Source organism: Egretta garzetta, unplaced genomic scaffold (assembly GCF_000687185.1).
Source record: "Egretta garzetta isolate BGI_Z169 unplaced genomic scaffold, ASM68718v1 scaffold454, whole genome shotgun sequence".
NCBI classification, from domain to species: domain Eukaryota; kingdom Metazoa; phylum Chordata; class Aves; order Pelecaniformes; family Ardeidae; genus Egretta; species Egretta garzetta.
In genome coordinates this window covers 92,921-117,639 of record NW_009259429.1, presented here as the reverse complement: position 1 = coordinate 117,639, position 24,719 = coordinate 92,921, and the positions used below count along the sequence as shown (strand labels likewise).

The window sequence follows — 24,719 nt, the reverse complement described above, 5'->3', positions numbered from 1 at the left end:
GCCCTGCCCTGCCCGCAGCCTCTCCTCGCAGGCAGGAGTGGTCGTCTGCGCCCAGGCAGGGCAGGTCCTTGGGCAGAGGTGTTACTGTTTTTCCTCTCAGATCGGATACTCGCATTTTCAATTCTGCCGTCGCGTTAGTAGAACCCAGTGAAAACGTAACTGGGGGATAATAGAGAAGTTTGGCAATGTGTGGAGACTTGTTTACCAGGTTGAAGTGGATTAGGGCAGGTGGTTGGCTGAAGGCATAAGAACATGTCGTCAGCAGCGTGGCACTCGGTCTTCTGAAGATGTAGAATATACCCCGAAATACTTGGGTAAATGTGTAAATACTGCAGGAGTTGATTTCCTTTCTTCATCAAACCACTGTAACAACTCCTACTATGTGTTTTCTGACAGAAATGGGTATTGGCATTAAATATTTTTTCAGCTGGTTATACTAAGCAGCACTCTGACAAGGCACAAGTGGATGCCTCGGTTCCCACTGTCTGCAAGTCATCTCGATTTTATTTTTCCCACCTAGGTTCTAAAAAGTACTGTATGAAAACCACCTTTCAGTGATGAAGTGTGACTTCATCATATTCTAGTGTGTGTCATAGTATTTTTTTTTTTGTGTGCCATGAGTAATGCTTTTCGTATGGATGCTGGCTTTTCTGTAACAAAGCAGTATTTGAATACAGGTCAAGGTTAATTTGAAGATTGGTAGGCAACCCAAAGTTTGTATTGCATAAGGAGTCATGAGACCTTAAGATAGAAAGTAGGGGGGACTTATTTGAATTTTAAAGTGACTCGTATAAGGTACAAAGTATCAGTAATGCCTGGAAGTATGTACTTTGATGTATGGTGTTTATAACAGCTGTGACTAAAATTCTCCTGGCTTTGTTTCCCTTCTTTCTGTCACGGCAGGTTAGTGCTGTAATGAACTATGCATGCAGATTCGACAGTTCTTATCTTTTGAGGTTTTCACTGCATGCAGCTTCCAACCCTATGAAAATATAGGCATCAAACAAACTCAAGGCCAAAAGCAGTATGAAAATTCTTCTTAAAAGTACTCTCCCTTCACACTTGTTTTGTGTGCCACATCCTGAAACTAAAGTTAATATATCTTACCATTTAAACAAAAAAAAAAGTTTGTACTTCTAACGCTAATGTTAGAAAAAACTTTTCAGAAATTCTGCCTACACAAAAGGGACTGTACAGCCACAAATCTGTTAGATTTTTTGAAAGGTTTAGTTTCAAGAAGTTGTGGATTTAGTTATTACTTCTAATAGACTTAAATGTTAGCATTATAGGAGAAGTGGATTTTAGACAACAGGATACCCTTTTGGTTTGAGAAGGGCTATATTACCTCTACAAACCTTTATTCTTTGTTGCATGCATAGCTTACAAATAATATGCAAATGTTTTTTTTTCTACCCTTGAGGTAATCGCATGGAAGGTATTATAAAGGCATATCAAAATCAAAAGGACTCAAAAGGTTTCCTTAAGACTAAAGTTTCACTTTTTTTTTTCCTTCTTTTACCAAGCTCTTGCAAGGACTTTGTAGAGGAGAGGGTCATAGGTGTACGTATAAGCATTATAGTCCTACTGCTGTGTTGTTAAACCTACTGGACTGCTTAGAATTTATGAAGTACTCCAGGATAAACAGGGCTCTGATTCATCATAACTTTTATGTTTCTCAATGGACTGAGTAAAACTTGATTGCTGCTTCAAGATGACATAAGTATTAGTGACTTTAAAAACCTCACTGCCTGGACTGGCAGGGTCTCAAGAGCTATGTTTCATGTTAGAAAAAGAGTTACCAGAATCCAGTCCCCAAGTTTGCTTTTCTTAGAATTACAGTAGTCAGAATTCATAAATGGTGCTGAAGCTGTACACAAGGTTTTTGTGTCACAGGCTGCCTTAGAGTGAGGATGGAGTGGAAGTCTCCAAGCGTACGTAGAAAACATGGGAAGGATGGAAATGTCTGTAACGAATGAGAACACAAGGAGATTGGAGAGGAAAATGCAGAAGCTTAGGATGCCATGGGTAGGATCTGTTCTTTTTTATCACATTACAATGAGCTTGCCCATCTTAAATGAGTGTGGCAGTGTCATCGATATGAAAAAGGTCAATGAATTTATGATTAGAAAAACTAATACATTGGGCTTTATCTGTGAGAAACTTGAAGGTTCTAATCAGCAAAACTAATGAAAAGAAAAATGTTGGCATTGCTAGAAGCTGGATTTAAAAGAAGAAAAAAGTAATTCTTCCCAAGCAAACTCTGAAAAAATTTCTGGACCAAAATGTTCAGTTAAAACATGTTGTGTGAGCATTTTATAGGCTCATCTGCAGACTGTACTGTGTTCTAAGAAAGGGCTCTTCAAATCGGAGGCTTAGAATGGGTTGCTTGCAGCTTTCATACCTCAGCACAGAAAATATGTCAGTATAATGACCTGATAATATAATTACATTAATTTGTTTTGGGTGGATATCTTGAAGTAGAATATTTTAAGCTTACTAGACTGAATCATGAACTGGATGAATGAGCTTATTCCTAAAGTTCCTTGAATATCACGGTGTCTTTCCACTTACTTTAATATAGGAAATTACAAGTGAACTTTTTGAATTAGAATTTAATGGCAGTTTAAGCAGCTTCTAGATTCAGATGATGACATAAACATAATAAAGCATACATATTTAAGGGTGCTAAATCATATGGGGGCCTGTATGTTAGGCTATCATTTTAAGAAGTTGACCTCTTAGACTGACTCAGGATGGGATAACTTCCTGTGCAGTCTGACAAGGTGATTTCTCAAAGTGACCAGTGAAATTGTTTTCTTTGGGTCATATAAAACTGAGCAAAACATAAGGTAGGATGCATATGATGCATAAGCAGTGGAAAGAATTCTGAGAACAGTTTCTACTCTTGCATATTTCCCTTGACAAACTATAGATAACATTTTGACTCAAGCAGATGTTCCTTTGACTTAAGAATACTTTAAATAAACCTATTAAAAATATAAAAACAATACTTAAATAAAGCTCTGGTAATTTTCCTGTGAGTTTCTGAACATAATGCTCCTGCTTGTAACTGTATATATATTGTCTTTTTTAAAAGTTTGTACTAATTATAGTGCAGGTTAGGATTTTGGGCATCCCAGAGGAGTTGAATTTATGCTTATAGCTTCATGCTAATGAAGTGGTGAATGAAGAATAAAGAACCTGGATATTTTGGGAATTCAAGCCAGCTAGTGTAATATGTGTTGCATATTAGTAAGAACATATTGGAAATGCAGTTATCCTGTCAAATGTCTTTTATGTGGTTACTCTTGATACCCGAGTTAAACAAAGGCATGTACAATTCTCCCTGTATACTCTACCTCATCCAGAACTCGGGGTGTAGATGTGAATAATTGTTCTTTCCCCTGCCTTTGAGTTGTCTCTTGGAGAGGGGGGAAAAAAAAAGCAAAGCCCTGGAGGCTAGTCCAGTTAAGTATAATCTTCTAAGAGATACAGGTGGGAATTTTGCCTGTTTACAGTAATTAAAACACTTAGAACTTAGATTGTCAGTATAAAAGTTGGAACCCTATGAAGTTGCTGATGTAATAGTGAAGGCCGTCTCATCAAGAGTAACTTCTTCCTTCTCTTCACCATACCTTTTCATTTATAGAACTTTAGAAGGAGAACCAGTCAGGAGGGGATGAGTGAGTTTATTCTGCAGTGTTTCCCGTGGTTCAGGTGCATGGATGCTACTGGCAGCAGAGGGTAGGGTGGTATGGATAGAGAGCCTATCTGGATGTATGTCAGTTCAGTGAAACATGTAACTGTGGATTTAGCATTAACTGGTCAGAATCTGTGACTCAGATATTTGAGCTCACCCTGTTGCAAACTTTGTTATTGTTGGTTTTTTTTCCGGTGTACTAACCTCTATTCTGTTCTTCTTGGTCCTTTACAAACATTGCCCTGGCTCCTAATGAATGTGCTCTAGAAAAAGTTGACACCTGAAACAATCAGGTCTCTGGAGCTGATTTACCTTTCTTGCTACAGTTCCTGGTAAAAGAGGACTGTCACCTTAGAGCAGCATATGACCCTATATGTGATGCAGATAAACTCTTTTCTACTGGGATTTTTTTTTTTTGAAGAAAGTGGGAGTATGCTCAATTATAGTGGTACAGAGTTCCCACAGCTGTTTCTTAGAGTTCTCTTGGAGTGGCTGTTTTATCAGGTAGGGTCACCCCTACTGCACAAGATGCTGCAGCTCTAAGTAGCCTACAAGAGTGGTTAACTTAGGCTTGGTATGGAAGGGAAGAGGATGAGTATGGGCTGTCTTGGGGAGTTTCTTTAAAGCCAATAATGATGTTAGTAAAAAAAAAGTTCTGGTTTGCTGTCCTTTTGACAGGACGTTTATTGACACTAGGGCTTCTTCAGGCTTTTGTTAATCTTAGTCCTTCCATGCTTCAAGAGTCTGGAATGATGATTCCTCAGGTGCTCTTGCTCAGTTATTTTCCGTAGCTCTTCCAGACCAACAGTAATCCTGGGTACCCCCTTTTAGCCTTTATGCTGTGTGACTACAGCTCTTTCCTTATGCCTCTGTCCCTGTATCTACATTACCTTCTTCCTTTTCTTCCTCCCTTATTGCTTTCCAACAGCTACTCCTTTTCTAGCTCGCTCTCTTCCAATCCTCTCCTGCTGAGGTGTGGGCAAACTGAACCTTAACTCATGTTTTAAGGTTGATGCTTCATATTTTTCTTGAAGCAAGATAGATAGTCTTAACAAGCAATATTTCTGAACCATGGAAGACATTCTTGGATTGTACGTGACTTGAACTCCCCTTCTTAAATAGCCCTAGACATAGTACTGTGGTCATGTAGCTAGACATCTATATTTTCTGTAACAAGTTCCAGAATCTTACCTAATTTTGCTATATACTTATTAATATGTCCTGTGGCACATAATGGTTGAAAAGGTATGCACATTGTGTGGCTTAAATACAGAGGGTGTTTAATTTCTGGTGTTGTGATATTGACTGTCTCTCACTTTCAGAAACCAGATGTCTTGACCACTGGTGCTGGGAACCCAGTAGGGGATAAGCTTAATATTCTGACAGTAGGGCCACGTGGGCCTCTTCTTGTTCAAGATGTCATTTTCACTGATGAGATGGCTCATTTTGACAGAGAGAGGATTCCTGAAAGAGTTGTGCATGCAAAAGGGGCAGGTATGTTTCCAAATGCGTACTTTTTTTTTTTCTGTGCGGAATTAGACTTCTAAAAGCTTTTGAGTTAATACATAGATTGTTACAGATAAATTGCATTATATTATCTATAATATAGTATTGTAGACTATAATAAATAATTATATACCAACAACAGTGAGAACAGGAGGTAAGGCCTAGTTTAAAAGAACTCGGTGCCAAAACTTGAAGCACTGAAAAACTGTTAAAAAAAAGTAGTTCTAGCCCTTGGAGTTTTCCTGTATTTGCTGTAATCTCTACTTCCTCTGTCTGTTCCTCCATAGTACCCCATTCCTCTGGAAGGCAAGACTTACCCATCTCTATTTTAATGTCTGTTTGCATGTTACTTGATGGAGGTTCTTGTCTTTGTCATCTGATACATCTGTCTGCCAAAGCACAATGACGGTCTAATATTAAATCTAAAAAACAAACACAACCCCCTCATTTTAAAATTTGTTACTGTTCTTAGTAGGGTAGTACTGGCAGCTCTGATTTTTGTTATGCGTTGCCCTAGAGGAAAAAAATATGGGACTGAATTTTATTATAATATGAATGTACCTGGGAAAAATTCCTCTGTGGGGGTGGGAAGAACTTTGTTGCTTCATCCAGCTTACAGGTGGACCAAAAAGTTCTGCAATACCTATCAGGATTAAAGAAATACTTGTCTTGCTCTGAGATAAGTATGCAAATCTTGGCAGAAGATCATCCAAAAAACTACTGTTTGTTATTTTGCAGAGTAGAAATGAGGTCTGTGTTGCTTCTGGGAACTGTTAACTATCAGTTAAGGAGGGAGAGTGAGTGCCATACAAATAGTAAATTTCATTTTGTGAAAATAAATTGAGTGTTTTAGTGCATAAGTATGAACTCTGTTTAAACCGGTGTATTTCCATGTTTCCTTCTGACTTAAAGTTGTATGTTGGATCATACTGGAATAACAGATACTCCATGAGTGAAAGAAAGGTATCTATATCTGATATTTTGAAATTACTTTTTTTCAGGAGCCTTTGGCTATTTTGAAGTCACTCATGATATTACTCAGTATTGTAAGGCAAAAGTGTTTGAACACATTGGAAAAAGAACTCCAATTGCTATACGATTCTCCACTGTTGGTAAGGCTCTAAAGTTGTTGTATGTTGTCTTACATAGTTACACTGATAACAATGTTTGCATTGTGGAGCGCTTACTGTACTTAGTGGTAGTTTGCCTTCTGCCAACCAATTCCTCTTCTGTGAATTCATTTAAATTGTAAGACCTTAAGCAGCTTCTGCATCTTTCTGCCAGAGCTTGCTGTAGACACTTTTCCCTCTGGAATGTGAGAGAAAGGAATAGTCTGAGCTATTTTTTGTTTTGATGGAAAGCTTGCCTTGTTTCTGCATGGATCATAAGCAGCACTTGCATATTCCAGTTTAACACCTGAAAATTAAATATGCCATAGGAATGTTTTGGGGGTGAATGTTTATTCTTCTTTGCCTGGTACTTATTTTGATAGCAATCTTCCATAAATAAATGTTTATTTATTAGAGCTGAGTACATAAACTAGCAAAATCCTAAATGTCGTTAGTTAAAACATGCATTATGATCAATATCTTGTCTGATAGGAAAATGGTCTTTCAAACCATATGTATTGCTACTTTATCTGTATTTAAAAGAAATCTTAATGAGCGTTCAGTTCTGGAAGTAGAACTGGAGAGAAAGTAGTAGTCCAACACAGCTCAAGGAGCTGCTGGTTTTGGCCTACTGGCTTTTCCCTGTGTCACCAAAACTTAAGGGGTCCTGGAATTTTCTACAGGGGAAAGACAAGCAGCTAGTTTGTTCTGCGGACTGTGTGTTGAAGTGGGTTGTTGCATCGTTACCTTTCCTTTCCCTGCTCTGTTTGAACATGTTTCTTCCTAGGTGTTCTGTAGTACACAATTGTTATTTATTTTTTTTTTTAATGAATGAGTGTCCTTGTTATTTCATCATGATGTTTAGCATTAGCAGTTCCTGAATACTTCTGAAACCCCTGTGCTCAGGTATTGTGTTAGGCACTTCTGGTATAAAGTTACTCATTGAAAGGACTGTTTTGGATAAAGCAGGAGGGGAATTAAGAGTTGCAACTCTTCTGTAACAAAATTCCTTTTTGATTAGGCACGCTGTTTAGATTGCTGCCTTCCAAATGACTGCTTTCACACTGGGATTTGATGCACAGAAACTAATGTATGTTTAGCTAATTCAGCCTTATAATCTCATGTTCTCTCTGTTAGCGATTAACACAAATTCCACTCTTAATTTGTTCAAGTGGATATACTTGGGTTTTCTTTCTTTTAACTGTGGCCCAAATATTTGGGTGGGTGTCTGTTCACACTTTGGAAACTTCCAGTGCCTGAAGTATTGTTGAAAATACGCCAAAAATTCCTTGGTATAGAAAAGACTTAAATTAATAACCCCTCCCTCTTTAGGATTTTGTGGCATAATCTCAAGTTCTATGTTTTTATGCTTACAATTTGTATGCATTTCCTGTCGTAACACTTCTGTATGTTCATGTCTTCAAGCTGGAGAATCTGGGTCAGCTGATACAGTTCGTGACCCTCGAGGCTTTGCGATGAAATTCTATACAGAAGAGGGTAATTGGGATCTTGTGGGAAATAATACTCCTATCTTCTTTATTCGGGATGCAATGCTGGTGAGTAAGCACAAAAGGTGAGGGTACTTTGTGAAAGAGTCCAAAAGTTTGTTCACATCTTGTTCTTGCTTCACTGAGAAGCAAAGGCTGCTGTTTTGACATGCTTAAACTTGGTTGGTTGTTAGATGGTCCAAACATTTTTTGACTTGAAAAGATGTTATTTAAAAAAAAAAAAAAGAGGAACTAATGCTTGATTACTCATACCACAAATAATGCATGTGTTTAGTTGTGTTTGCTAGTGCATATGCCACAGCAGAATAGCCAACAAGTAACTACATTGTTGTGTTTTTAACTTCAGATCTGATCAGTTTCGCCAGTGTTCAAATTAGCTGTTCAGCTCTGTACAGTTTAGTTTAATTCTGCACATATATTTTATAGTGTCTCTGTATTCATTTAGGAGTCAACACATTTCAGATATACCAATCTGAAAAGATTTACTTCTCAATTTATCCGTCACAAAATGAAAGTATTCTTTAGCTTTGAACAGCCTTTTTATCCTAATTGTAAGTGTTTGACTTTACCCTAATTTTATTGGTCTGTGAAGGAATTTGGTTATAGGAGGGGTAGGACAACTGAAGATTTTTTTCAGTGATCTTAGAACTTTGTCTCATCTTTCAAGTCTGTTCCTTTCACAGTTAAGTGTATTGAAAAAAACATTTGTCTTGTTTTGTACTAGGAGTGCTTAGTATACCCCATATAATTTGGAGGTGTTACAGAACTTTTTTTTTTTCCCCCCCTCCTTCCTTCCTCCTCCACTTCTGGACAAATTAGTTTCCATCCTTCATCCATAGCCAAAAGAGGAACCCTCAGACTCATTTAAGGGATCCAGACATGATGTGGGACTTCTGGAGTCTTCGCCCTGAGTCTTTGCATCAAGTAAGGTTCTCCTTTGACTTTATTTTGTATGATTAAGAAAATCATGTTATGACAGCATATATTTTTAACTATCTCTTTTCCATGTTTTATCTAGAAGTCTACATAATCTTCTAGGAACAGTAAATGTGAAAGGCCTCCAATAGCTTTTAAGGCTGTTAGTATGTCTGGTTTTGCCTTTCTTCTTTTAATACCTCTATAAAATCGGTGGGATTATCCTGTTTTCATAATCACACTTTATATAGGGATGAAGGGGAAGTTGCTTGGTTTTCTAATACTAAAGCCATGGAGATGCTGATGAACAGCAAACTATTAATGTTACCAACCATAAAACACTGGGAAAGTAATGCTGTCACATATAAGTTTATTTAAAGCTGTATATTGTGTAGCACATTAGATCAACTCCAAAAAGCATTAGGATTCACAGCGTGTTCTAATTATTCTGAAATGTATTTGTATCTAGGAATGTTATGCAAAAAAAAAAAGCTAATATAAAATTAAAAATGAACTTTTTTTTTTAAGAAAATGGGTTCATAGAGAAGCCTTCCAGTAATTACTAATTGGAAAAAGTAGTACCACAATCGTTGTTTGTGATCATAAACCTAAAGAAAAGCAGCATTTTGAATATATGTTTGCATGGTGGTATGCTTACTGCTTGAAGACTTTGAAGAACTAGTTGTTAAGGACTTCAGTTTTCAGATTTTTGTCTTTAGCCTGGAAGTAAAAATCTCATTTATCTTTGTAACTTAAATTATCCATGCTTACCTGCTCTGTGCTTATAGGGGAAATCAGAACATTATCACTAGATTAATGTCTTGTACTGCTCCAGATATTTCATGTGGGCATAAAACTTCATGTAGGTTTAATTCACAATTCTTCTTTGCTTTGGTTTTGCATAGTTTTATTTCCTTAACACTCTTACAACTTAATGTTAGAAATTCCTTGAGGAATTTCTAGTTTAAGATAGCTTCCAGTGGTGCAGATTAATGCAATAAACGAACTTTGTCTTGAATGGTCACTTTATCCTTGATCTGGTGAGTCCATTAATACTGTCTGACCTTTCTCTTTAGGTGTCTTTCTTGTTCAGTGATCGTGGTATTCCTGATGGTTATCGCCATATGAATGGATACGGATCACATACTTTTAAACTGGTTAATGCTAGCGGAAGAGCAGTTTATTGCAAATTCCATGTGAAGGTATTGATTTTTTTTTTTTCCAGTTATCTCTTGGAAGTATACATCGTATTGGATAAAAAACCAGTTTAAACTGATGGTCTGAAAATGTTCTGTGACTTTTCAAGTTTAATTCAGGAAAGACTTGGTGCGTAGACTTAGTCAAAAAGGTGTGTGTGGTTTTTCATATTGGTTGCATGCCTTTAACAAGTATGATGGACATCATTGTTCTTGCTATGACACAGTAGGTATTTATTAGACTATGAAGAACTCTTCTTTGGGGAACTGTCTTCGTTGTTGAACTCTGTTTACTTCTGTGGTGAGCTTGGAGCACCTAGCTCAGCTTGTTGCATTTCAGCCTCAAACCACTAAGTGTTTTGGGCGTGAAGCTGTGCAAGAACTTCCCTTGCTATCATTCAGTGCAGCCCTTTGGAATCATGTTTTATTCAGTGTGTGGTATGTTCCTGTTTCATGTTCAGTAGTTTGGATTCAACAGGTGCTTCTTCAGGTAGGAGTTCTCTCAGTCTGGATCTGGCTTCTGTTCCCATTTATCTTCTGGATGTGAGCTGCATTGATCTAGTATTTTTAAGATGGCCTCAGCTGTACACCAAAATATAAAGGCTCTGCAGCTGAAGCTCACAGAACCTCACAGAGCTTCCACACTTCTCTGAGAAAGCAGTCTCTAGCATATCTCACTTGAAAACAACTTCCCTTTGAAGTTTTAAAGGCAATACAGCTTCTTATCTCATTTGACTTTAGTGGAATCTACCTGTGAAACAAGACTTAGGAAACCCTTATGTTAAGCCAAGGGGGATTGTATAGCAGCTTTTAGCCTTCCAGTTGTCAAAAACTTATGAAAGTGAAATTTTAGTTAGTGCTAAAGATGTCACAGAAGTAGGGGTGGGTGGTGGGAAACTGAGATTCATGTAGAATCCAGAACTTTTAGCCCTGAGGGCTGCAACAGTTTTATCATTTTGTCAGCATGTGATCTGTGGGAGAAGGTGGGATGACGGGACAGCAAAGGAGCACTCTGTCCTGTAAGCGAAACCTCTTCCCTTGATGTGCTGTAGGGATCATGCCTTAATGTTTGATGTCTTATGTTCTGCAGTATAGCATTACGTATTTATTTCACTTTTATCAGAGAACTAATTTTTTTTCTGGAAGGCAGCTTTTGAATGTACTTTTATTCTGAACTCCAATTATTGGAGATGGGAAGATGGACAATCACATTATTGGATTCCAAGTCTTATTAAAGCATGTTCTTATTAATGTAATACTTATTTCTGTAATACTTTCTGCATGTCATAACTGGTGCTACTGCTTTTTTTTTGCTTTCAGACTGACCAGGGCATCAAAAATCTTCCTGTTGAAGAAGCAGGAAGATTGGCTTCTACTGATCCTGATTATGGAATACGTGATCTTTACAATGCCATTGCCAAGGGGGACTATCCATCGTGGTCTTTCTACATTCAAGTTATGACATTTGAAGAAGCAGAGAAGTTTCCATTTAATCCTTTTGATGTAACTAAGGTATCTCCAATACTGCTGTGAATATTCAATTTCAGCTAGTTTAAAGGTCATGAGATCAAAAGGTAGTGAATGCCAGAGCTGAGCTTACCTATTAAAGTGTAACAGTTTCCATGGAGTAGCACTGTTTTCTTACCAGACACTGGCAATAAAGTTAGTCTGTCCTTTTTATTCTTCCCTTCTATTTTTTTTAAGTGTGCTCTTTATTACATGCTCATGATGAGTCAGAAATTCTGGAGATGAAATTATATTGATATTATATCTGATGGTATTCTTCCTCAGTGAAACATGGATAGGGCTTGATTCCAGGCCTGTAGATTACAACTGCACTGCATTTCCAATGTATGATCTCGGATCATATAGTCACACCCTGAGCTTGCTAGTTTTAACTGTTGTTGATAACGTAGCTTCTGATTGTTGGTCTGATTTTTGTCAGACATCCAATTGCTCTTCTGAGGAATGGCTTGTTGAAAGATACTATCGTAGACTTTTTTTTTTTCCTCCCCCCTCTCATATTGCTCTCCCAAAATGTCTAAAGACTCTTAATTTGGAAGTACAGGCTAAGATGACAGAGAAGAGGCTAGCTAATCTGGTTGCATTTTGAAGTAGCTAGGAACAATCATGCTACCAGTGCCACCTATGATATTGCATACCTAGGCAGTTTTTCAAATGCCTGTGGGTATTTCATTTAAGTATTCAAGTGCTGAGATTATGCTGGGATGATGAAATAAGTTTCATTAATACTGTATTAATTGCAAAAGACTTCTTAAAATAAGACATTTCTCAAGATGTTTGTTAGCAAAAAACAAATTTCTTCAATACTGTATTTTCTAAATAAAGACTTCACTAGGCAGCATTACCTGATCTGTTATTTAAGATGAATAATACTGTAATAATATTGATTTTAATGTATGTGTGTTATGTCTTATAGATTTGGCCACATGGTGACTACCCTCTCATCCCTGTGGGAAAGCTTGTCTTGAACAGGAATCCTGTTAATTACTTTGCAGAGGTAGAACAAATGGCATACGATCCTAGCAACATGCCACCTGGTATTGAACCTAGCCCTGATAAAATGCTGCAGGTAAACTACAATGCATATAAGATCTTAGCTGAAGAGCATTATGTTTGTTTTGCTGTTTATGAAAGCATTCCTATTGCTGTCTGTGTAGCAGCAGCAAAATAACCTGACAGATAGAAAGTGACTGATTTTTGGTGGTTTTTAATGATCACTGTTTGATGTGCTCAACCAAAATTTAAATATAAAGAGAACAGGAAAGAACTAAAGGAATAGAAAAACTAGAATTTAGTGGATGTCTGCAACAACTGTCAAAGCTGATGGGGAAACCTTTCAGTCTGGCAAGAAGTACGGGATAAAACCATAGCAGCAATGCATACTTATTCACGCTTTTACAGTGTATCTTAAAATTATAAACTATGAGTGTGAGAGGTGGACTTCAAATGCTCTAAAATACTGATGTAACTAATCCCTGATAAAAACTGCAGGACTGTTCTTTAGAAGTAGTATCACATTTCTTACAGGTCAAGATACTTGATAAGACTGGGTGCAGTAGACTATACTGTCTGCAGAGTCATGGATGTTTGCATGTTATGCTTTTTCAGATTAAAACCAGATTGTTGTTTCAAATTACATCCATGGAAACAAGAAGGTATTTTGACAATTTTAACTGGATGAACTCTTGAAGTCATGCAGTTCTTCTGTTTTGTCTCTCTTTGCTCCCACGGACTTCGTGGTTAGAATTAGTCTGTTTTCTTGGCATCCAGATGTCACTAGAACTGCTTCAGAGTCAGTTCTATAAATAAATAAGGGATGACTGTATTTCAGATGTAATCAATTTTTAAATCTAAGGTTGAAAATAAGTAGGAAAATGTTATTTCTTAGTAGTATTTAGCAGCATTGTAGTAATTTTCATTTCTACATGTGTAACCATTTTCCTGCTTGAGAATAGGTTTAGCATTCTGAAGTTGGCAGGAAATACCCAAGCTGTGTAAATGCAGCTCAGGCTGCCATTCTTCACTGGTATTCCAGCAAAGCTACTTTGTGGCTGAGTGTCACTATGGACATAATTTGAAGTCAGTCAAGAATACATACACAAAGGCAGCAGTCTTCTCCATTTTGCTATTTAATGTATAATGCTTTGAATTGGGATATACAACTTAAGCAATCTCTTTCAGCAAGTAGTAGTTAATGTTTGTGGTAAATATTTTAGGGTCGTCTTTTTTCGTATCCTGACACTCATAGACACCGTCTGGGACCCAACTATCTGCAAATTCCTGTGAACTGCCCATTCAGAACTCGTGTGGCCAATTACCAGAGGGACGGACTGATGTGTATTTCTGACAACCAAGGTAGTAAGGAAAATATCTTAAATATAATGATACTTATACATGTACTGCAGAATTCTTTTCTGTTCACGGGGGATTTAAGATACTTGCTAAACAGATTGTGTTATTGGATATTTCTAACTTATGCTGTGAGAAGTGCTACTTTTTCTCCTCAACCATTCAGTGTCTCATGTGACCTTTTTCCCCCAACTCAAACTTATCACTGTATAACTTTCCGAGCTTTAGATTTTCCAGTCTATCTGTTTTTTTCCTTTTATGTGAAAACTGTTTCTTACCTCTCAAAGTTTGTCAACCTTTTAGTACCTTTCCCTATATCACTAGATACTTTTTGAGGTTAAATGACCTTTAAAGGTCCCTTCCAATGCAAAGTATTCTATGATTAATCGGCCTTGCCTGCAGTTGTTATAAATCCACCATGGGCTTTTTTCCGTAGAGTGCCCTAAAGTTGTCTGTGGCCTGTTCCTAATACTGTCTCTAACTTGGTGCTCACCAGCAATCAAAAAGTAATTCACATCAAATTATCAAAATGAATTCAAGATCTATTTTGTGACAGGTAATAACACATCTTAGAATCCATAATTGTGCATGTATAAAGTTGCATGCATTTCTGTTCCCTATCTGAATTACAAGGCAAGTAAAATTATTTTCAGAAAAGCAATTTCCATCCTCTGTTTTGATATCATGAGATCCTGTGTCAGTATAAATAGCCAACTTTGATTTTGACTAAGGTTTGCAGAGGCTAAGCTGTCAATTTATTATTTGCTCCCTTTCCTAATAACTTTATGAAAGTGTTGAATAGTACTAGTCCTCACACAGATCCTTGAGGAGGGTCTACCTGCTTAATTCTTCTTAATAAGAAAAGTGACCTTTTATTCCTCCATTTCCTGTGTTCTTGATATGATTTTAATTGATAAGATACTGACTTTTATCCTGTTACCGCCTGTTTGAGGGATCTTATTGAAAGCATTCTTAAATCTGAGCATGTTGTATTGCCTTTATCACTTTTATTTGTGTATCCACTGTATGTCTCTTGTCAGTCTTGTATAAGTGTTGAGAATCGACCCTTTGCTGTAAAACATAAGCATGCCCACGGAGATTACAGAATGTGTTCTCCACATTTGGTTTTTTGGTTTTTTTTTTTAAAGAGTTTAAAAGAAGCAACTTCATATACATACATACTTATACAACTTCAGCCCTGTGTGTAGTTGATAGTCTCTTAACTGTAAGTGTTTTTCAGTTCTATGTATGTAACTTCTACTTGCTACAAATAGACTCGTTTCTAATTTTGTAAACAATGGCAGGGGAAAAAGGGGATTTCCTTCATGGTTCCTGAAAAGGGGCATGTTTGTCATCTTTACATACTTGTTTAGTCTGGGTGTGTATCTCTTCTATTAATCCAGGAAAGCAGACTTTGTTTGGACAGGGGGTGGGGAGTTTAAAAGTGTTAAAACCAAATTAAGCTTAAGGTGTGTTGAAAAATTTACAAATAGGCCTTTAAGAGAACTGGGGTTTGCAGGAGAACAGTCAAATGAATTCAGTTCTGTCCCTAGCTTATGTTCCTTTAAAGACTTCTAGGCACGCTTGTTAAAGGGGACTTAATTGAAAAAGTTAAAAAATATTTCTTCTTTTTAAATAATTAATATGCCTGAGAAATGGTTTCACAGAAGTTCATCACTACCTCTTTGTTTCTACTTCTAGGCAAAAATCTAACAATAGAGATAGCCTAATTATCTTGGAGAAATCTGTATTTGCCTTCTTAAATTTAAAGACTGACTTTTGTATACTCAGTCCACTTTGTTAAACTGCTTTGCTTATCTGATTTCCAAGAGATTGCGAAAGGCAAGAGTATAAATGTCAAGACTAGAGCTTTCACTTTGCATCTGTTCAGCATGTTACATTCTGTCAATGTTTGCCCAATAGTGACTGTTTTACACCTGAGAGTAAACAAGGATGTACTTAAGCTATGCCTCGTGCCAGGAACACTGTATTCCTCTGGGCTATGAATTCTAATGCTTGCTGAGGAAGGAAAGGGAAGTATTTGGAAAACAAGCTGCTCCTGTCCAACAGCAGATAATATGTTTATTTTTGTGCAGTTCTGTAAGTTCATTATGTGTTTAAAATAAACCCCCTACATAGTTAAGATTAGTAGTACTTCAGATATGCAGATGAAAGTGGTTTTTTTTTTTTGTTTTTTTTTTATGCTGCCTTGGACTAAAACTTTGAATAAATTCCATGACTTTGCTCAGACAATGTTGTTGCGAGAGTGGCTAGACCTCTTTATTTCTGAAACAAATTTTTCCCACAAAGACCCGTTGAAATTCTGTTTGTAATAAGTGCTGTTAGGTACTGGCTTGAAGACACAGCTCCTGATGTTGCACTTTATGTGACAGAAAAATACTGACAACTGTTTCTAATAAAGTAAATCATAACTGGGTAATTGATTTAGGTTCCTGTAGACAAAAAACTTTATCTGTCTTCTGACTTAATCAGAGAGAGCTGGCATCTGATTGTTTTGGTTTGTTTTCAGGTGGTGCTCCAAACTATTATCCAAATAGTTTTACTGGTCCAGAAGATCAGCCCGTGTTAAAGGAGAGCCGCGTGTCTGTTTCAGGAGATGTGCAGCGCTTCAATAGTGCGAATGATGATAATGTGACTCAGGTATGACGTGTGAAAAGGTTTTATATGGTTTGTTTATTACATCAGATGAGTTTATAGGATGAGTCTAGAGAATATTAATAAGAATCATCCAAACATGGCTTGTCTCTGAAGTATCTCGGCTAAACTGAAGTTCAGTTCTCATGAGAGCTTGGAAGATCTCCATACGGCTTAATTTTGTGAATAAGTAAATCTTTGACAGGACAGTTAGTGAATTCTCGCAGACCTTTGCCATCTGTATTCTGAGCACAGATATCTAGAGGTTGTGACTCTGTCTTCTTGTGATTAGTGTCTGCAGATATGCAAACTAGAGTATGCATGTAATGTCACAATCATCAATTCCTGAACTGGACCCCAACAGCAGTATTTGTTTTCACTAATTCAATAAGCAACAATTATTTCAAGCTAGACATAGAAAGAGCTGTTAGCAGGTTTGTGTGTTTAAAAAAAAAAAAAAAAAAAAAAAAAAAAAAAAAAAAACACAAACAAAAAAAACCCCCACAACCCAACTTTACATACTGGTTGCCTTTAATTTTAAGTATTTTGAGTATTTTAAGTGCTGCCTGACTGGTAGGTGAAAGCTATTCTTTTTCAGTAATAATGAATCCTAGAAGTCTAGTAGGTATTATTGGCTGCTACAGGTAGAATGACTTGGTTTTAGGAATTTCAAAATAAAACTTTGTTTCTAATTATAAGGTGCGAGAATTCTATACCAAAGTGCTGAAGGAGGATGAACGCCAAAGGCTGTGTAAAAATATTGCTGATCACCTTAAAGATGCACAACTCTTCATTCAGAAGAGAGCTGTAAGTGGCCAATGTGGTTTTTAGCCTTTGCTCTTTATTCCAGGTTTTCTCGCAGTCTAGTAACTTTGTCAAAATGGCAATATGCTTATGGAAAGGAAGATCAGAAATTCCCTCTGTGAGAAGACAACTTCTAGGTTTTTCTTACGCAGAATTATCAGTACAGAACACTTACATATGTGCGTATTTACATAATAAAACACAAATAATGTGTAACATGTTTAAGTAACATCTTCCTCATGGGAAGAATGGGACTGATATTAAACATCAAAGATGTCATTATGTGTTTAGCTTGCTGTTTCAAAAATCAGGTGACTGCCAGTTTAAACAAGGAAAAGGCAGTGAGGGCCAGGGAGGGATTGGATCTTGATCCTTCCCAGTGGAACTCTGTTTAAATCGGGAAAGAGCTTTATGTGAGATAATAGAAATAGCATTTGAAGATGTTCATAGCTCCTTTCTGCCTGGTCAGAATTAAACTTTTCTAAAGGCATTTTTATCCTCTTTCTTCCTTATGATACATACTGCTTGTAGACCACAGAGCAGAAAATGTGTGAAAGAATGCATTTGAAGCGGAGGAAAAAATTCTTGTTGCCTTTTCTGTTCTGTGTTCCCGTTTAGGTCAAAAACTTCACTGATGTTCATCCTGACTATGGTGCCCGTATTCAGGCTTTGCTGGACAAATACAACGCTGACAGTGGGAAAAACGTACGCTAATGACTTCTGTAGTTGAATTTTGACTGTGAATTATCTTGGCTTCTTTTGTAAATCTAATGAAGTGAGAAAATTGGTCTTGATTCCCATTTGGTTTAAATGGCAGAAATCAGTGCATGTAGAATTACAAAATGAAGAAACATCACTCTAATTACATTTAATTAAATGTTGATTAGCCAGTGATGTACAATTACTTTGTTTCAGTTGGGTTTTTATAAGACTTCCAGAAGCTAACTGTATGATACACAATGTGTTTAGGTTGATTCTTCAGACCAAATGATTACCCTCTCCTTGTAATGGTAATGAAACATTTTGACAAGTATTCTGGGCTCAGTGCTTGCTACATAGAGTAATAAAATTGTTGCTTCTAGTACTTTTTTTTTTTTCTGAAGTTGCCCTACCTCCTTCTAGTGAAACTTGCTCTGAATATTTCTTTTTTTTTTTTTTTTTTTATTTTCAGGATGTAATTAGGACATACAGACAGTCCACTTCTCGTGTGTCTGCCAAAGAAAGATCCAACTTGTAAAGCGTGCTGCAGAGATTTACTCTGACTTTTGCATCCTTGTAACCATAGTATGATCTGATGGAGATGTTAATGAATGTAGCAGACTTCCGCACAACTACAGAAGTGTCTTTACAGGCTTGATTTATTAAGCTTTCAAGTGCCTGTATCTGTATTGGAAACTAGGTAACAGCTAACAATCCTAGTGCCTTTCAACACTAGTGCTTTACTGCTTGTTAACAACATACACTGTTTTTAAGGAAATTCATGATGAAAAATTTTCTTCATTTCTAGAAGCAAATGTAAATTTTATCATAACACTGTTTAATTTTTTTTATTGTAAAACTTACCTGGCTAAATCACACAATAGAACTTCTATAATGACACTGTGATTATCCTTATGGATAAACTTGTTCATGTTAAAAAGTTGATGTTGCTCAATATTTCTAATAAAATCGTTACTATATGTATTTGTAGATACTTCCTTTGAAATCCACTTATGGCCTTCCAGAAGTAAAATGATACGCCATAGTTAGAGTACAATGTTAGTTATGTCTCATTCCTTATGATCAAAATGAAGCTAACAAGAAAGTTTAATCTCAATATATGTAAATTTTATTCCCTATATGTATTAAGATGATCTTTGCTTACTAATGCTAGGTTGGCTATAACTGACCTAAGGGGAGATAGGAGAGGATATTTTCTTATTACCTACACTTTACAAGTAGATTGATTATATCTTACAGTTCTTTAGGGGTGAGAATTGTTCTCTCTAACCTGTAAGAACTTAAACAGAAAAGTATTAGTTTTCCAAGTGTCTGAGAAATAACCTCCAAATGCATGGAAATTTTTATCTTGGCCAAATTCAAGCTCAAGCACTTTCAAAATTATTCCTAATTGTTCCTGAAATTCTGTTGTTTTACTGCCATAATCCGTTATTGCTATCTATTGATCAAGTCAGAGCTAATTTTCAGAGTTAGACTTCAATTAAAGTGGCATGTTTGTATGAATGTGGATATCTATAGCTAGATGTATGTATAAAACCTGATCTTAGGCATATTGTAATGTTGCCTGGTATCTGTAGTTCAGTTAATTTGGTGCAAAAAATTTTGGAGCCCTTTGGATTGAAAGCGTTCCCTGTTACTATTCCTTAGATCCAAAGGAGTTTCTTTAGCTTAGTAATATTTTTTTTTTTTGTCTTCAGTCTTGGAGTCTAATCTCTAATCAGGTTTTACTAATTGGCACACAATGAAAGTGTGTGTATTTGAAACTTGGAGCAATAGTTAAGTGTTAATTTTGGAATTTCTGGACTTAGCTTGGTTGAATATGAGTAGTGGTCACCTAAGAAAGCACATTGTCAGTCAGCATCTGAATACAAGCACACAACAAAACCAAGACTCTTGTTTTACTAGGTGTGGTTTTGGCCCTTATATTTTTCCTTAGATAATTATTTGGAAAGCATTACCCAGTTATGGGGTAACTAGTGTCCAAGCTGACTGTTGGAGTTTTCAATAAAAATCTGTCATACCTGTTGCACATTGAAGTTAGGGCTGACAGACCAGAAGAGTTTCAGACGTGTGCTCAGTAAGATCAGGCAATTCACCATGAGTGTAAAGTCCTGGCAAGTTTTAATAACTACTTGGCCTGGTACTTGTTCCTCTTCCCTTGCCAAAGAGAAAGATCAGTGTATATGTGTGATCAGTCTAGATCTTAGCTGCACAGCATTAACCCCCATTTGAAATATTTGCTTTCTTTGTTTGCCTGCTGATACAGCCTCATTAGCATCTGGATTGGACAAAGCATGAAAGATGATAGAGAGGATTTCAGAGCCCAGCTACTAGCTCTTAACTCAAGCAAATGTTATACAAATTTCAAGTCATAGCAGGTTTGTTTTTTCAATATTTGGTGCACTTGGGGGTCTGTCTTGAATTGTATTTTGAAAAGGAGTATTTACTGATTTGGCGTATGAGCATGAATTGGCATTCCAAGGAGTGATGGCAGATAGATAAAGAAGAGTAGATACTAATTGCTGTTCCATTAAGTTGTAGAAAGCTGCTACTTCTCCAACTCATTTATCTACTAACCTATTGTGAAAAATTAGCTGTGATATAAATGCAGGAAAAGAATATAACTGATAGCCTACTCTGTCCTGGGATTCAGTTGGATTTTTACCTGATCAGGAAGGTGGGAGATGTGACACAAATGGGTGGGAATATTTCTTGCTGGAACATAGAATCCTAGTGAATTTTGGAAAAGAATAAGCAAGGCTTAATCTTCAATTTTGGTTTTGTCTGCTAAATGAATTATGTTGTCTTCCTCTTTTATTTCTGAAATAAAATCGAATTTAAAAATCTGTTGGCAATGCATGGTCTCTTCTCTGTGTGAATATTTTAGAATAGTTTATTTTAATCTAGGAAGTTCATACCTTCATCTGTGTTTTGGAAATTGTGCAGAAGCTGTTGGAGTTCTGGGTAACTGGTACCTATTTCAGAACTTTGTTATTTGGCCTGCACAGGCCCTGATTGCCAACAGGCGCCTTGGACTCATGGCCAAGCACTGAATTCTGCTAAGCTCTGATATATGAAATTACCTGTTGGGAACCTTCTCTTTCATTTCCTAAGCCTTCAGAAAAGGGAATGCTGCTCATGTCTGTGGTGCAGCAGTGCCTACGACTGTGTACCAGATGAAGGGGAAAAAGATGCTGTCTCACTTTACTGTGGGTTTTGCTGATGATCCTTGGCCTCTGTTTGCTGAAGAACCTTTTGTTGGCTTTGATCTAAAAACTTTCGTGGCAATTTACAGAATTGTCACAAGGTTATTTAGTTTTTCGTCACAGTTCACTCAAATTTTAGTGAAGGATGGTTCTTAATAGTTTAACAGAGTATGTAGAGTTGAAATACAACGCTTGAAGTGTCTCAAAGCTACCATACAGCCTTTCAAAAGGCTGTCAGAGATTTATGCTGCCATCTATATTACCCAAAGGTTCAATTCTGCTTTTCTTATTGCAGTTACTTCTTTTTTTTTTTCCCCCTGAAATTGTTACTTTGTTTCAGTATGGAACTGTGTGCCTCATGCTTTGTTGCACTTTGCAGGGTAACCTTTAGAAAACCGTGGATAAATAAACCTACTGACCATGTGGAGGAACGGGCACTGTGACATGACTTTGTGGAGGTTTTAATAGAGTGTTTAACATGGACAATTATTTTATTACCTTTGTCCAGGTGGCCTTTATCTGACCATGCCTGTAAGTGATTATCACTAATAAATTCTAGTGTAAGTTATACTAGTTTAGAGGTTACACTGAAATTTGGTTTGTGTCAAGTCGGGAAAAGGAAAAATCCAGCACTAGGGAATGAGGAAGAGAGAGGAAACATCTCGTGCAGTGATGTTGAGAAGACATAGAATGGGCTAGCTAGGTAGTATGTGCTTTCTGCAGCTACCTTTGTTTTGAAAATTCACAATTTAGTGTAGTTGTGCTTAAAAGACTGATCTATGCTCTGTGCTGCTAAACTGACCATGACAAGTAGTATAGAGTAAAACTCAGCTTTTTCAAAAGGCACTGAGAGTGTTGGGCAGCACTGGAAGAACAATAATGCTATTTCTTCAAATAAACAAGATGATAAATCCATTTACAGCTACTTACCGTGAGAATAAAAAGACCATTCACATGACACGACACAATTCCAATTGTGTTTTGACTTTGTGTTCTGCTCAAGTGAAGTCAAATATTCCTTTGGCAGGTTGTTGCAATGCAATTTTCAATTATGTGTAAAGAATTGCTCAATGTTTTCCTATTACTGTTTTATTTTAGATGCACATCTATAACAGTGGAGTTGGGAATGAATTTGAAACTTATGTTTTGGAAATTACTGCTTCTCTGGGAGTACTTCTCCTCATGGGCCCTTTCCCTTTATTCCTAGGTTGTTTTCCCTTTTCCAAAATGTTTGGACTTGAATAGCCAAAAGCAGCGGATCTTGGAGGACATTTGTTGAGGTGGGCTGTGCTGGGAGGTGAGTAAGTGTATGGAGTTGCTAAATCTCCAGGGGAAAAAGGGCAAGGTAGTTTTGGATCAGATAGTTACTATTTTATGTTGGAAAAGTAAGCCCTGAATTCCTTTCTTGAACCTAGCTACCTCATCGCCTGCTGAAAGCCATTGAAGGAAATTGTCTACAAAGCAGCGTGTAGGTGCCCATGACTTTGGTGTCCATTAAATACATTATTTGGCAAATCAACAAGGTTTAATACACCTGTTACTTGTATTGGAGGAAAAGGCTATTTTGTATCTCCAAATGGAGAACATACATGAATTCTCAAGCAGGCAGGTGAGTCACGGGTTTCTCACAAAATTACATCCAAGCAAGAGTCTTTCCTAATACCACAGGAGGAGGTGGTTGCGGTCTATGAAGGTTTAAGCCTACCTTAAGCCTGAGAACCCACATTTCATGTCTGAGTGTCCGAGTACATTTTTACTTGAGGCTCCATGTCTGAGTGCCTGAATACATTTTTACTTGAGGCTCCATTATTCTTTCTTTTTAAACAGTTTCTTTTGGTTCCTTTGCAAGTTAAATGCTAATTGGGTGAGGAGGAGTGTCAAGGAATGTCTGCTTTCTTACTGAGTTAAAGTTATGGGTATGAGTTCATGATCCTAATTAAGTGACTATTGATCAGCACTGTGAACAGCATAGTAGATGCACACTAGAGATGAACTTTACCTACCTGTTTTACAATTTGCTATAGTAAGTGTCAGGCTTCATGATAAATACTAGTTTTAAGACCTTAAAGGGCTTAATCTGAAGGTTGCCATATGCACGTAGCTTGGGACTTCACTTAGTAGGTTAAGCCTTCTTAAAAAATAGCTGTGTTAAGAGCATGCCTTTTGACATCACAGATGACAGTTTCAAATAATGTCTGAACACTTAGTCATGAAAACAATGTTTTCTGTGTCGTGAGAGAGCTTTGTAGCCTACTTTGCCTGGATGTAATTTAATTCTAATCTAATTTAATAAGATTTTAACTGAAGTTTATAAAGAGTAACCACCATCATTTTGCAAAGAAAGGAGTTTCTTCCCCCTTCTTCCCCCCTTGGTTGTTTTTTTTTTTTTCCATCATTCTTTCTCCAGTTGTTCACAGTCTTTGTTCTGCCTGTGGGCTGGTTCCTGGCTTGTGTCCTTCCCTTTCTTCTGTCTGAGGGGACGGTGATGATGTGACTATTTCCCAGCTGTAAATGAGCAGGTACTGAGGGGTCTCATTTGGGTATGCACATGCACACACGCTGCACGGTCTGGTGTTCTGGCACGCAATACAAGTTGGAACTCACCGTTTAGCCTTCATGTGCTAACCTGCTTCACTCTGTAGGTTTTTAAATGCAGTGATACCCTTGCCTTAAGTCAAACCTTTCTGTACCTCAGCACAGGGAACACATTGACCTCTTGGAGAGGGATCAGAGGAGGGACACAAATAATCTGAGGGATGGAACATGTCTCCTGTGAGGACAGGCTGAAAGAGTTGGGGATACTTAGCCTGGAGCAGAGAAGGCTCCGGGGAGACCTGATTGCAGCCTTTTGGTACTTAAAAGGGGCTTATAAGATGATGGGGATAGACTTTTTAGTCAGGCCTGTAGCAATAGCACAAGGGGAAATGGTTTTAAACTGCAAGAGGGTAGAATCAGAGTAAATATGACGAAGAAACGTGTTGCAATGAAGGTTGTGAAACGCTGGAACAGGTTTCCCAGAGAGGTGGGAAATGCCCCATCCCCGGAAACATTTAAGGTCATGTTGGATGGAGCTCTGAGCAACCTCCTCTGGTTGAAGATGTCCCTGTGTGCTGTGGGGGGTTGGACTGGATGGCCTCTAAAGGTCCCTTCCAACCCAAACCACAGTCTACAATTTTTTTTCATATCTAATTTTGTTTGCTGTGGGGCTTGGGGCCTCAAACCAGTACTGCAGAAGTGGATTAGTCCAGTGATATGTTGCATGTTCTTACATCTTGTTGATAGCAAATTAAGTGAAAATGTGCAGCACATGGTAAAGCTTGACCCTTCCTCCCAGGTAGCATTGCAGAACTTAATCTGAACTGATGTTTGGGCTTGCAAGTGTGAGATCGTGGCACAGCTCATGACATGCAAAGCTGGACTCGAGCATAGCCTTGACTCAACTGACATTGTGGATGTAACTTAAGCACTTGCATAAGGCCATTTTGGACAGAAGTGGGAAAAGAACTAAGGCACTAGTCTGATTGTAA

The 24,719-nt window shown here is 37.4% G+C and overlaps 1 protein-coding gene across 1 annotated transcript; it reads left to right on the top strand.

The window, feature by feature from the left end:
* Positions 1-4,933: 4,933 nt before the first annotated feature.
* Positions 4,934-20,702, top strand: CAT (catalase). The gene is made up of 13 exons (XM_009637051.2): positions 4,934-4,945; positions 5,023-5,194; positions 6,208-6,318; positions 7,741-7,871; positions 8,643-8,747; positions 9,815-9,940; positions 11,255-11,446; positions 12,375-12,527; positions 13,675-13,813; positions 16,338-16,468; positions 17,162-17,269; positions 17,885-17,971; positions 18,438-20,702. The coding sequence occupies exons 1-13, from the start codon at positions 4,934-4,936 to the stop codon at positions 18,501-18,503; spliced, it is 1,533 nt and encodes a 510-aa protein (XP_009635346.2). The 3' UTR covers positions 18,504-20,702.
* The last annotated feature ends 4,017 nt before the right edge of the window (positions 20,703-24,719 follow it).

Coding starts and splice junctions, on each gene's coding strand:
- CAT (XM_009637051.2), top strand. Junction 13,814..16,337: donor GTGTATTTCTGACAACCAAG/GTAGTAAGGAAA, acceptor GTTTGTTTTCAG/GTGGTGCTCCAAACTATTAT. Junction 17,972..18,437: donor ACGCTGACAGTGGGAAAAAC/GTACGCTAATGA, acceptor TTTTATTTTCAG/GATGTAATTAGGACATACAG.